Source organism: Prionailurus bengalensis, chromosome X (assembly GCF_016509475.1).
Source record: "Prionailurus bengalensis isolate Pbe53 chromosome X, Fcat_Pben_1.1_paternal_pri, whole genome shotgun sequence".
In the NCBI taxonomy this organism is placed as follows: Eukaryota; Metazoa; Chordata; class Mammalia; order Carnivora; family Felidae; genus Prionailurus; species Prionailurus bengalensis.
Window position 1 is genome coordinate 63820493 of NC_057361.1, and position 14381 is coordinate 63834873.

The 14381-nt window shown below is 37.7% G+C and overlaps 1 protein-coding gene across 2 annotated transcripts in view; it reads right to left on the bottom strand.

Annotated features, from left to right (window-relative positions):
• MAGT1 (magnesium transporter 1) overlaps window positions 1-8182 on the bottom strand; it is a 60377-nt gene extending 52195 nt beyond the window's left edge. Inside the window, exon 1 of one of the 2 annotated variants that reach the window (XM_043571415.1) lies at window positions 7903-8182. In XM_043571415.1, the coding sequence (XP_043427350.1) occupies window positions 7903-8004 (102 nt within the window). In that variant the 5' untranslated portion in view covers window positions 8005-8182. The remainder of the gene's footprint in view (window positions 1-7902) is intronic. The other variant, XM_043571416.1, reaches the window with a different exon arrangement.
• Between the last annotated feature and the right edge of the window lie 6199 nt (window positions 8183-14381).

Here is a 14381-nt window from a genome sequence, read left to right on the forward strand (position 1 = left end):
GAAAACAAAAGCACTAATTCAAAAAGATATATGCACCCCTATGTTTACTATAGCATAATTTATAACAGCCAAGATATGGAAGCAACCTAATGTCCATAGACGTATGGATAAAGAAGACATCTAGAAAAATGTTGCTATGGCCTATGTTACAGACTTTACCGCCTGTGCTCTCTTCTAGGATTTTTACAGTTTCAGGTCTCATACTTAGGTCCTTAATCCATTTCGAGTTTATTATTATGTATAATGCAAGGAAGAGGTCCAGTTTTCCCAACACCCTTTGTTGAAGAGACTGTCTTTTTTTCCATTGCCTCCTTTGTTGAAGATTAATTGACCATATAATCATAGGTTTGTTTCTGGGCTTCCTATCCTGTTCCATTGATCAATGTGTCTATTTTTGTGCCAGTGCATATGGTTTTGATTACTACAGCTTTGTAGTATAACTTGAAGTCTGGAATTGTGATACCTCGAGCTTTATTGTTTTCAAGATTGCTCTCGCTATTTGGGGTCTTTTATGGCTCCATACAAATTTTAGGATTGTTTTTTCTAGTTATGTGATAAATGTTGTTGGTATTTTGATAGGAATTGCATTAAATCTGTAGTCGCTTTGTGTAGTTTGGACATTTTAACAGTATTTCTTCTTCCAATCTATAAGCATGGGATATCTTTCCATTTATTTGTGTCATCTCCAATTTCATTCATCAATGTTTTATAGTTTTCAAAGTACAGGTCCTAGATACTTCTTTCACTAGCCCTCTGTCTTCTCTAGTATGTGGTTTTATAATGGAGCTTCTCTTTTCACATTTGAGTTGAAAGCTTTCATTTTTTATTTTAATTTTGTAACTTATTTTTCATTTTTGAGCTAGAGTACGTGAGTGGTACAGATGGGCAGAGAGAGAATCCTAACCAGGATCCATGCTCAGTGTGGAGCCCAATGCAGGGCTTGACCCCGTGACCCTAGTATCATGACCTGCGCCAAAATCAGGAGTCAGATGCTCAACCACTGAGCCACTCAGGCGCCCTGAGTTGAAAGCTTTCTTGATCAGTGTAAAATTTCTAGTACTGAAGAAACTTCTTCCTTAGGGTACCTTTTATCCATTGTCTACAGCCCATTGTTTGGGTACTGAAAGCTATGGCTCAGAAATAAAAATTTTGTTTTTCTACAGCATCTACACTAAGTCCCACTATACATTCCCCAGATACCCTTTATTTTCCAAAGACATAACCTTCAAAAGTAAAGAATTAAAATGTTGCCCATGCCCTTCATGCCCTTCATGCCCTTCTATTTATTAATATTTTATAGTTATTGGTAAGATCCACAAAGAACTATAGTACAGAAAAGTAGGTGGTTTATCAAATGAATTATTCAGAAACTACAAAAAGCAATTGATTTGGAAACAACTATTGCAAATAATTTTTCCACTAACAGTTTTACAAAACATTTAAGAAAACATATCCATTCAGTTTTTAATTTGTATTAAATACATTTATTCACAAAATACAGGGTTGTTATGGAAAAAACTAAATTTATAAGGAAAGACTTTTACAATCAAGTAATTTTCCTCCTTCTTGAACTACACTATATTCTACTCAAATAAAACAAAAAAAGGAGCAATATTATTCACAATTAAAATACTTACCAACAAAGTTAAGTAAGCTTGAACTCTCTCTTCTCTGGAAACATTTTAATTAGTATGGCCACAAAATAATCCCACTAACAGGAAGTCAATTAATATCTCTAATCCTGTTAGTAATAATCAAGTATGATGAATCTTTTAGGGCTACGAAGGATTAAGAGAGCCGAGAAAAGGCAGCGACACAACAGTTTCATTTCACTCTACCTGCCTGCATAATATTTATCTAAGTTAGCTCTAGTAAATTAGACTAAGTCTTAACAACTACAAATTCTCCTACTATCCCTGAATCTCTCTCATGAAAAATAGCATACGGGAATCCATTATCATTTAAAACTAAAATCTGATCCTGCCGTTAAGATTTCTTCTGAATTTCAGAAGTAATAAAGCTAAACATCACCAGTCTGAATTCCTCTAAAATGCACGTCCCTTTCCCACAAAGCTTATCTGATTGTATCTGTGTTCTAGACCATCAGGGTTTATTCATAAAGTTTCTTGCTATTTTCAGCTTTTTGTTAATCATCCACTAGTTTTCAGACATTAGTGAAATAAAATTCCTGGTTAAGGAATACATTTCCAACTCCATCACTAAATTAAGAGATTGAACAGATCTGGAAACATATCTGGAAGATAATGACTGAAGGAAAGAGACAACAAGCAGAGAAGAGAGCATTTTTTTTTTTTGAGAGAGGGAGAGTGTTTGTGTGCACACAAGTGGAGAACGGGGAGAGGAAGATGGAGAACCTTAAAGCAGGCTCCACGCCCAGCATGGAGTCCAACATGGGCAGCGGGAGGGGGCCTCGACCTCAGCTCCATTTCACTATGTTGAGATCATGACCTGAGCTGAAATCAAGAGTCACATTCTTAGCCAACTGAGCCACCCAGGCACCCCTGAGAATGGAGCATTTTTTGATCCTTAAATGTCATCTGCTCCATTCTCAGTTTACCTAATTTCTGGACAGGGCTAAAATACACCTCTGTCCCCTCTTCTTGATGTTTTAGTTTTTGGGGGTACCTCAATTTGCTTTGCAACTGCTACTAGGCCTTTGGTTCTTAGTAATAAGTTATTTTCTAAAGAATCACAAGGGTTGGGGTGCCCAGGTGGTTCAGTCGGTTAAACGTCCAACTTCGGCTCAGGTCATGATCTCACGGTGCGTGAGTTCAAGCCCCGCGTCAGGCTCTGTGCTGACAGCTCAGAGCCTGGAGCCTGTTTCACATTCTGTGTCTCCCTCTCTCTCTGCCCCTCCCCTGTTCATGCTCTGTCTCTCTCTGTCTCAAAAATAAATAAACGTTAAAAAAAAATTAAAAAAAGAATCACAAGGGTTGAGCATCTGACTTCAGCTTAAGTCATGATCTCCTGGTTCATGTTTTTGAGCCCTGCATCAGATCCTCTGTCCCCCTCTCTGCCTCCCTCTCCCTCCCCCGCTCATGCTCACTAGCTCTCTTTCTCTCTCTCACAAAAATGAATAAACATTAAAAAAAGAATCACAGGGGTTTTTCACGTGGCAATTTTATGTGTCAGTTCTCAAAGTAATGTCAGAGAATGTAGAAGTTTTCCCAACAATAGCCTTCCTTGTCAAAATATGTAGTACTTCTATTTTCTGAATAATATTCGTAAAAATATCACAAAGATATCAACTGAAAAGTAATTTACTACCACAGAGGAACACAATCTTATTTTCTAATATTAATCTAATGTCCTCTATATGCCAGGTACAGCATTAAGCACTTTACAGCCTTCATCATTTAATTTTCACAATATGCATAGAAATAGGCATTTTTGCATTCTACCGATAAGGAAAATGAGACTAAGAGTAACTGGCTAAGGAACACTTGGATTGCATTAACATATATGCTTTTTAAATTTTATAAAATTTTTTGGAAAACTGAGAAAAGAGGGGAGATCTATTTGTCATCCTAGCATTATTATAATCATTTTTATTAGGCTTCAGTATGCTTTGTGCATTCATTGTTTTCCATATTTCATATTATTTCTCTGTTACAGATTCCCAGAAGTAGATCAAGATACATAGATCATTTTATCAAAGGTCATGCTTACTCATTTTTATCATGCTGCCTTCCTAAAATGACACCAGATGCAAGGACAAACAATTTTCCTTCTACTAAAGGGAGATACAATTCATCAGAAAAATAAAATAAGTCATTTCAAAAGGAACCTTTGTGGCCTAGTAGAGAGGAAAGGGTTTGGAGTCAGACCTGGGGTGAAATCCCAGCTCAGTCTCTAGAGCTGTGCTTCTTTGGGCAAGCTCACATCTCTCTTGTTCAACATCAGTTACCTCTTCCCTCATCTTTCTAAAGGGATTAGAAAGGGTTATTGTGAGAATTATAGATAATGTATATAAACCACAGTGCCTGGCATGTAGAAGCTATTGAATAAATATTATAGAATAAGTCAATGTTCCAGTGAAAACACTGTTATGAGTGTAAATAATCAGATAAGTAGGGTAGCATTACATTTAACAACAACCAGGAGGAACGTGAGAAGTGATTTTTAATTATATTACTTTAGGAAAAGTGTCTTTTTAAAAGGAATACTTAGATTATAAGACTGGACATCACCCTAAAGTTTAAAGCCACATCTATTATGATGGATAGACCTGAGATTAAAAAAAAAAGAGTGTGGGGGGGCCTGGGTGGCTCAGTCGGTTAAGCGTTCGGCTTCGGCTCAGGTCATGATCTCACGGTTTGTGAGTTCGAGCCCCGCGTCAGTCTCTGTGCTGACAGCTCAGAGCCTAGAGCCTGCTTCGGATTCTGTGTCTCCCTCGCTCTCTGCCCCTCCCTCACTCATGCTCTGTCTCTCTGTCTCTCTCTCAAAAATAAACAAACATTAAATAAAATAATGTTTTCAAAATTGACAAAAAAAGTAAGTGTTCTGCAACAGAACACCTATATTTTTTAATTGTGTCTAAGTACTATCACAGTTATCTTTTTTTAAACAGCTTAAAACATCCTCAGTTACAGGGGAAAGGGGTAAAAACTAAACCATCTTTACCATCCTATATTAATTCCTTGTTTACTGATGAGAAAATCCAACTTTAGGTTGTGAAATCTAAACAAACTGCAAGTGAAAGAACAGATTCCTGACTCTAAATACACACAATTAATTAATTAACTTGATGTTTATCAAGGACCTTTTTGACATTGATGGATGCCAGGAAACAAAAATTAATTTGAAAGTATCTGTATTCAAGATGATCACAGACTATGGGAAAGACTGATATATGAACATGATTATGTAATGTGCTGAATTCATCTCAATTCACCTGGGGGGACTAGGAAAAGCTTGGTTGAGGAAGATAATGTTTGAGCTAAGACTTGAAGAGTAGGAATCCTCAGGTGAATGAGGGGGTGCGATGAGAGAAAAGGAAAATACTCCAGAAGTCCAGCAAATACAGACAGTTGCGAGAAAATACAGAAATATCAAGGAAGGCAGATAATTCAGTATGACTAGTACAGTCATAGTATAGAGAGGAGCTTGGACTGAGATGAGCCTGGAACAAGCCAACCAGGCACAAGCTACAGAAGCCTTTTTATACTTTGCAAAATAGGTTTAAAAGGCTTCCAGATTTTCATGTTAGCATCTCTGGCAACACTACGAAGGATTGGTTCAAGGAAGGATGGGTTCAAAACGACCAGTTAGACAGTATCACAACAGATTTGCAAGAGTGGTAAGGGTCTGAAAAGTGGGCATGATGGGAAGGAAGTTGGAATCTGATTCCTTTTTAAACTATTTTACTGAGATAAAATTTACATAACATAAATCCACCATGTTAATCATTTTAAAGCATAGAATTCATTGCTGATTCCTTTTCATTTATTTATTTTTTTAATTTTTTAACGTTTATTCATTTTTGAGGGACAGAGAGACACAGAGTGCAAGCAGGGAAGGGGCAGAGAAAGAGGGAGACACAGAATGCAAAGCAGGCTCCAGGCTCCAAGCTGTCAGCAGAGCCCGACGCGGGGCTCGAACTCACAAACTGCAAGATCATGACCTGAACCGAAGCCGGACCCTCAACCAACTGAGCCACTCAGGCTCCCCTGCTGATTCCTTTTTTAAAAAATCTATCTTCTGGGGCGCCTGGGTGGTTCAGTCGGTTAAGCCTCCGACTTCAGCTCAGGTCATGATCTCATGGTTCGTCTCCCCACGTCAGGCTCCATGCTGACAGCTCAGAACCCGTAGCTTGCTTCAGATTCTGTGTCTCCCTCTCCCTGCCCCATCCCCGATCCCACTCTGTCTCTCTGTCACTCTCTCAAAAATAAACATTAAAAAAATTTTAAAAATATATAAAATTTAAAAATCTATCTTCTGCTAGGCACTTCTGCTTCTATTTCAGTGAAAGATTAAATGACTAAATGGAATTTAACTGGTAGAAATAGTAGTTTTAAAAAATCTTCACTTTTCTTATTTAAAAAGGAGTAAGTAGTTACTGTAGAAATTCAGACAATAGCAGTATATAATGTAAAAAGTTAAAGTGTTCCCCTAATGAACAATCCCAACTACCCAGAGATAGCCACTGTTAAGATTGTTGTGTATCCTTACCAAGGTTTCTCTATACATACATACGCACTTATATGTAGGTTGGTGGTGGGGGGCGTTGCATAAAAGGCACCTGAAATGTAAAGTATTTCCCGGGGCACCTGGGTGGCTCAGTCGGTTGAACGTCTGACTTCGGCTCAGGTCCTGATCTCACAGTTTGTGAGTTTGAGCCCTGTGTCAGGCCCTGTGCCTAGAGCCTGCTTCAGATTCTGTCTCCTTCTTTCTCAGCCCCTCCCCCACTCACACTCTGTCTCTCATTTGACTACGAATAAACATTAAAAAAAATTTTTTTAAAGAATTAAAAAAAGTATTTCCCTGCATCTTGTTACCCACGTAAAAACAGCTTGGAATCCCCCACCCCCCCCAAAAAGCCTGTTCACTTCACTATACATTTGAAAACTGTTTTTTTAAATTTTCTGCCAACCTAATAAGTAATTCACTTTAACTTCCTGGCTTCTTTTATCGAATAGTTCAAATATTCAGAAACAGAAAAAAATAGGCTCCTTTAAAATTTTTTTTTTTTAATTTTGTTTAATGCTTATTTATTTTTGACAGAGAGAGAGAGACAGAGCATGAGTGGGGAGGGGCAGAGAGAGAGGAAGACACAGAATCAGAAGCAGGCTCCAGGCTCTGAGCTGTCAGCACAGAGCCCGACGTGGGGCTGGAACTCACAGACCGCGAGATCATGACCTGAGCCGAAGTCGGACGCTCAACCGACTGAGCCACCCAGGCACCCCTAAAATAGGCTCCTTTAAATTCAGCTCAGTTGACAAGCATCTGAGACGTTTAAATGGTATTTTAAAAGTGTGTGTACAGGTGTTGTGTACTAGAGGAAGCACAAAAAAAAGTTCCTGTACTACAGGAACTAGCATAAGACTGACTGACCTAGGATTTTAGTCCTTGTTCTGCAACAAATAACTGTTTAAGCTTAGGACTCAGTTTTCCTCATCTATAAAATTAGAGAACATAAATAATATAATTGTTAGTAATCTTGAAATCTCTAAGAGCATATGGCTCTAAGTCACAAATGTTTCAAAATACAATGTTAAAATGCCTTTGCTTGCATTGCTTAACGGTAAGTAAAGAATATTGTATGTCCTCTTCTTGCCAAAGCCAGTAAATTCCACAAAGAGGGAATCTTAGTTTTGTTCACTTACGCATATCAAGCTCCTACAACAGTACCTGGCATATTTGATATTGGCAAATGATTGAAAATGTTTTAAGAGCTTCCATCCCAGTAAATTGCTTCGAATCACTTATTTGGACAATGTCATAATCCTGGCATAGTTTTAGCTTTTCAGTTTAATTCTCACATTCCTGAAGCGAAAATGCTACAAACATATAGCTCTTAGTCGTCTAGAAAAGAGTTGCATCTACGGACTGCAGAAAGTCTACCCCCCGACCTAAAGTCAAACTTCCCTTAGCACCTGATGGGGCCCATACTGAAAGTACTGTCAACACTCGCAACTATGTACATGCACAGGCCTAACGAAGCCAGATTGTCATCTACCCCACCCCTCTCAGACTCTACATCCCCAGAAGACAAGAAGTTACAATTTCTTCTCTCGCGAACCCTATAACTCTTAAAAACGGTGAAAATGGAGCCACCAAAAGACACAGAACCCTTGGGGGAAAAGGAATAGGAAAGAGTACAGACCCTCTCAAGCCCCACTATTTGGGAAAAGCCCGTGTTGTCGCAAACAGCTTCCTCACCTCCTTCTTTCTTTGGGCAGAAGCTGAGGGAACCCCGTAACTGAGCAGCAGCGCCACCGCCATGTTCGCGGAGACACACCAAAGACACCAACGCGCTGCCATGTTCGCTCCTCTCCCTCTGAGAAGCTAAACTTTCTTCGGGCTCGGTCTGAGGGTCGGGCGTGTGAACAAGCGAACCAGCCCCCTGTCCCTCCTCATTGGTCCAACTTAGCCCTTTTGGGTGACCCTTCACATTACGTCACGGCGCTCTACTGCTAGACGCCCGCTAAAAGACGGTTCACTTCTAATTGGTCTCTGTTAGCCAATAGAAAAAGGATAATCTGGTGGTTTTTCATTGGTTTGCTAAAAATGATTAACCGCCCCTTTCGTTTACGAAAAGCTGAGACAGTTGATGGATCTTCACAGGCGCATGCGCAGTTGGGAAGCGTTGCGGGGTGTTTTTTTTTTTTTTTTCTCCCCTAATCCAAAATGGTTTAAGGTTGCTGAAATGGGGTCTTTTCCCCGCTGATTTAGAAGTCCTTGAAACCCACTTTGTTCATGTAATGTTCCAGAGAAAGTGGGCCCAGCCACGTGAATGTTAGCTATCTTATTCCTCATTCTGCCTGTAAAGCTTTTCGAATCAGATGAAAATAGTAAAGGCAGGAAAGCAGAAATACACTTGATATCAATGAGGGAGATTTTTAAAAGAAAATGAGTAAGAGCTTGTTGAATACTTTCTGTGTCCCAGGAACTGTGCCTTGTCCTCTGAACAGAGTGGACGTCAAAGTTATTTAAGTTTTTTTTTTCATGAAAATGTTAAAGTTAACGTTCTTAATTTATTGCTTTAAAACACCAACAAAGACTTAAATTTCAGTTTATAGACAACAAATGCCGTCTTTTTTGTTATTCTGTTTGGGAGATGAACGCGAAACTAAGGTTGTAAGGAAGCATTTCTGTCTTTTTAGTTTTTGTATCATAGTCCGTTTCTTTAAACATCCAATTCCCCTTATCTAAAAAATAACAAAAATGCTGCATAGCTAAAGAAGTTTCCATTTATTTGGTCCAGTTCTGTTTATCATAGTAGGTTGTAAATCTGGGATGATTTAACTAGACAAGAATAATATACTCCAGAGGAAAAATACCAACAAAATAAAAGCAGGTGCCTATAATTTGGATTTAATTTCATGGTGTGAAACATGATATGACTACACTTTTAGGCCTTGCTGGAAGTACATGCACATACACACACAGAAAGAGAATTTCATTATGTTGAAGACACAAAGATATGTACATAGAAAGGAAAATGGCTCATTCTAAAGTGATGAGATGTGATCGAGAGATATGAAAAACATTTTTAAATGTTCACAGACACTAATAATAATAATACAAAATAAAAGTATATGGGGACATGCTGTGCGATTCCATTTATATGACATTCTGGAAAAGACACACTCAAAGGGACAGAGAATAGATCAGTGGCTATCTGGGGTTGGAGGTGGGGAGAAGGGTTGGCTACAAAAGAAGCCACACAAGGAGGTTTTTGTGGTGATGGAACTGTTATATCTTTTATTGTTGGAGTGGTGACACTAGGCATTTGTCAAAACTCACAGACTGCTACACCATAAAAGAATGAATTCTACTGCATATAAATTGAACAAGTAAAAATTAAGGTACGTTTTTTTTTTAAATGTCCAAATTAGTTTATTTAATAAATATTATCTAAGTACTTTTTTGCTTGTAACACTAAGCTAGATACTGAAAAGGATTTTAAAAAATGTCTATTATCTTCACATCCATATTTCAACAGGCACATGTCAATTAAAATGTACCAAATTCAAAAAGGAACTTACTATCTAGACCAACAAATTTGCTTTCTCTGTAAACTGTCCCACTCTGTCAATAATGACCATGCTCAAGTCTCAGTGACTCCTTTCTTCTTGCTCTTTGATATTCTATAGTTAACTAATCAATATGTTTCTCTATTTCCTCCCATTTCTTCCCTATCCTCCCTTTCTAGCCTATCCAAAACCTTTATTTTTTTTCTTTTCTTTTTTTTTTTTCTGAAATTTATTGACAAATTGGTTTCCATACAACACCCAGTGCTCATCCCAAAAGGTGCCCTCCTCAATACCCATCACCCACCCTCTCCTCCCTCCCACCCCCCATCAACCCTCAGTTTGTTCTCAGTTTTTAACAGTCTCTTATGCTTTGGCTCTCTCCCATTCTAACCTCTTTTTTTTTTTTTTTCCTTCCCCTCCCCCATGGGTTCCTGTTAAGTTTCTCAGGATCCACATAAGAGTGAGACCATATGGTATCTGTCTTTCTCTGTATGGCTTATTTCACTTAGCATCACACTCTCCAGTTCCATCCACGTTGCTACAAAAGGCCATATTTCATTTTTTCTCATTGCCATGTAATATTCCATTGTGTATATAAACCACAATTTCTTTATCCATTCATCAGTTGATGGACATTTAGGCTCTTTCCATAATTTGGCTATTGTTGAGAGTGCTGCTATGAACATTGGGGTACAAGTGCCCCTATGCATCAGTGCTCCTGTATCCCTTGGATAAATTCCTAGCAGTGCTATTGCTGGGTCATAGGGTAGGTCTATTTTTAATTTTCTGAGGAACCTCCACACTGCTTTCCAGAGCGGCTGCACCAATTTGCATTCCCACCAACAGTGCAAGAGGGTTCCCGTTTCTCCACATCCTCTCCAGCATCTATAGTCTCCTGATTTGTTCATTTTGGCCACTCTGACTGGCGTGAGGTGATACCTGAGTGTGGTTTTGATTTGTATTTCAAAATTAAGGTAAGTTTTTAAAGAAAACAGAGAAATCTCACTTATCATGTTGGCAAAAATTCAGTATATGCCAATTTCGAGGCTGTGGGGAAACATGCACCTTCATATAATGCTGGTGGAAATGCAAAATGGTATATCGAAAGAGGGTAATTTGACAGCACCTAGCAAAATTACATATGCATTTGTCCTCTGATCCAGCAATCCACTTCTAGGAATCTACTCCAAAAGTAAGAAAATATATGTGTACAAAGTTACTCATTTAGCACTATTTATAACTGAAATGTACTCAAAACCACCCAAATGTTCAAATACAGGAGACTGAACATACTATAGTACATTGTTGGTTCACAAACTGGCCCCCGTACATGCAGGGCAGAGAGAGACTGAAGAAAGAAGCAGACCATTCTAGATTGGTAAGTTTTTTAAATTTTTTAATTATTTTTTTGAAGTATAGTTGAAATGCAATGTTATATTAGTTTCAAGTGTACAACAAAGTGATTTGACAATTCTATACATTATGCAGTGCTCACCCCCATGAGTGTAGTCACCATCTGTCACCATATCATGTTATAACAATATTATTGAGTATATTCCCTATGCTGTACTTCTTACCTCCATGACTTATTTATTTTACAACTGGAAGATTGTACCTCTTAATCCCCTTCACATATTTCACCCATCTTATCTCCCCCTTCCCCTCTGGCAACCACCAGCTTGTATTTATGAGCCTGTTTCTGTTTTTTGTTTGTTCATTTGTTTTGTTTTTTAGATTCCACATATAAGTGAAATCACATGGTATTTGCCTTTCTCTGTCTGACTTATTTTACTTAGTACATATCCTCTAGGTCCATTCGTGTTGTCACAAATGGCAAGATTTCAGGGCACCTGAGTGGCTCACTTGGTTTAATGTCCAACTCTTGATTTCAGCTCAGGTCATGATCTCATGGTTCGTGGGACTGAGCCCCATGTCAGGCGCTGCCCTGACAGTGCGGAGCCTGCTTAGGATTCTCTCTCTCCCTTTTTCTCTCTGCCCCTCCCCTGCTGTCCTGTTCTCTCTCTTTCACTCAAAATAAATAAACATTACAAAAACAAATGGCAAGATTTCATTTTTTATGGCTAAGTAATATTCCACTGTATATAACACGTTTTCTGTATCCATTTATCTATCAATGGACACTTAGGTTGTATTTTTAATAAGCAAGGGAACTTACTTGTGAGGCTTATCTTGGTCAGCTGCAAAATGAGTAGAATTCCTCCCCTGCCCACCAGATCTCAAAAGGCCTTAACTGGGTTCAGTCATGTATTCTGTACAAGTGGTCTCAACAATAACTTACTCTCAAGGTTATGTCATTAGAATAGCTCTCATTGTGGAGATAGTAAGCATAATGTACATTCCAAGAATGGGGTTTGAGTGAGGAGTATCTGATTGCCTGGATCCAGTTCGCAGGTCAACCAGCAGTCAAGTCCTCACGATTACCTCCTCCAACATAGATAAACAACATTGAGTTTTTTTCAGATATATATATATATATATATATATAAAGGTAAATGATATGGATTTTCAAGATCTATTGTTAAGTGGGAAAAACCCAAAGTACAAAGGAATATACATATTTGCTACATTTCTGTAAAATAGAAGAAGAAATAAGAAAATATACACATATTTGCCCATTTTTTGCAAAAGGAAACACAAAAAAAAGTTAAACCAGAAATTAATGAAATTGGTTATCTATAGGAGGTGGAAGAAATGGAGTGGAACAGTTATGGGAGGGAATGACACTTCTCTAAGTATACAAGTGTGTATAGTTTTGACTTTTGCAATAATGTAAATATTTATAAAATAATCCAATTATAAAAACCAAATCATTTGGTTTTTCAAGATGAAAAACGTTCTAAAGATGAATCGTGATGATGATTGCACAAAAATGTGAATGTACTTAACGCCACTAAACTGTACACTTGAAAATTGTTGAAGGTAAATATTATGCTATGTATATTTTACCACAATTTAAAAAATAAATTAGACGAGTGCCTGGCTGGCTTAGTCGGTTGAGCATGCGACTCTTGTGAGTTTGAGCCCCACATTGGGTGTAGAGCTTACTTAAAAAAATAATAATTTAAAAGATAAAATAAATTAGAAAAAATTTAAATCATATCAGTAAGAATGTGGGAAAACTTAAATTGAATATAAACAGAAAAAAAGAGAGCTTGACACTATTTCAAATGAAAAACAACCACGCTGTGATGGCCCCCGGGTGGCTCAGTAGGTTAAACGTCCAACTTCATCTCAGGTCATGATCTCATGGTTTGCGAGTTTGAGCCCCACATTGGGCTCCGTGCTGACAGCTCAGAGCCTGGAGCCTGCTTCAGATTCTGTGTCTCCCTCTCTCTCTGTCCCTCCCCCACTAGCACTCTGTCTCTCTGTCTCAAAAATAAATAAACATTTAAAAAAGAAAAAAAAAAAGAAAAACAACTACACTAAAGAAAAAAAACAAATCTGAATAATTTGTGAACACAGGACTTTGATTATACACCATTAGTCGAAAAAGAAAAAACCCTACAAGCAAATCTTGAACTCTTCTAAGTAGATTTGTTTTTCATAGCAATATGAGTATTGTATATAATATATTGTATATAATGTAATATGTATAAACACTGATGTTATTGAAAGCCACGATTCTCACTATGGAAGAAGGGAGATACAAATATGAAAGGGGGGAAACTAAAAAAGAACTTTTGGGGATTGGACTGGCATTGGACGTATTAGTATAAAAATATTATTCATAACATATATTCCTAGCCCTATTTGCTGAAAGGACTAGAAGCAACGACACTCCAATATCAATGAGCATACTTGGCGCCGAATATATATTGCTAAATAACATCTCTAAAAAAATTAGGGCTCCTTAGAGAAATGGCTGGTTCCAGTACCATGGCAGGGAAAGTACAAGATGAACCTTGAACATCTTATGTCAGAAAATAAACACATGATAAAAAAATAATGAAGTCATGTAAAAAAATACATAGAAACCAGGTTGAATGGAATCCTACTGTTCACATCTGGGACTATTGATTATTAAAATAAATCATGCTAGTAATGGATTATAGCTGTTGAATCCACAAATCCATACTGATAATGAACAAATAAAATGGAGGAGGGGATAAAATTCCTCCCTACAGCAGAACACCCACTATTAAATATAGAAGCAATGATAGTTAGAAAATCACCATTTGAAACTTTCACACTAATAATTTATTTAGGCAAAAATCATCAATGGATACAATAACTAGTGGGTGAGATTTTGATCAAGAATAGGATATTCACATGGTCTCAATGTATTTTTCACATTACTTATTACAAAGGAAAAAACCCCCAGTAACTTTAGTGTAGGAACTTGGAAGCCACTCTTTGGACCAGATGATTAAAGTTGGCAATAATGAGACAATTATAGGACACTGTATGCTTCCTGATAAGATGCCCTAAGAAGACACATCTGTTACGTAGTATTCCTGCCAGAAGTGCATAAATTGAGTTCAATCATGAGTAAACATTAAGCACACACAATTTGTGGGAATTTTTACAAAATAATTGGCCTATACTCTTCAAAGATATTACAGAGCACAGACCTGTGGAGTCAGAAGGTCCATTACCAGTCCTTCCACTTACAATTGACTAATCTTGATCTTCTACTAGTCA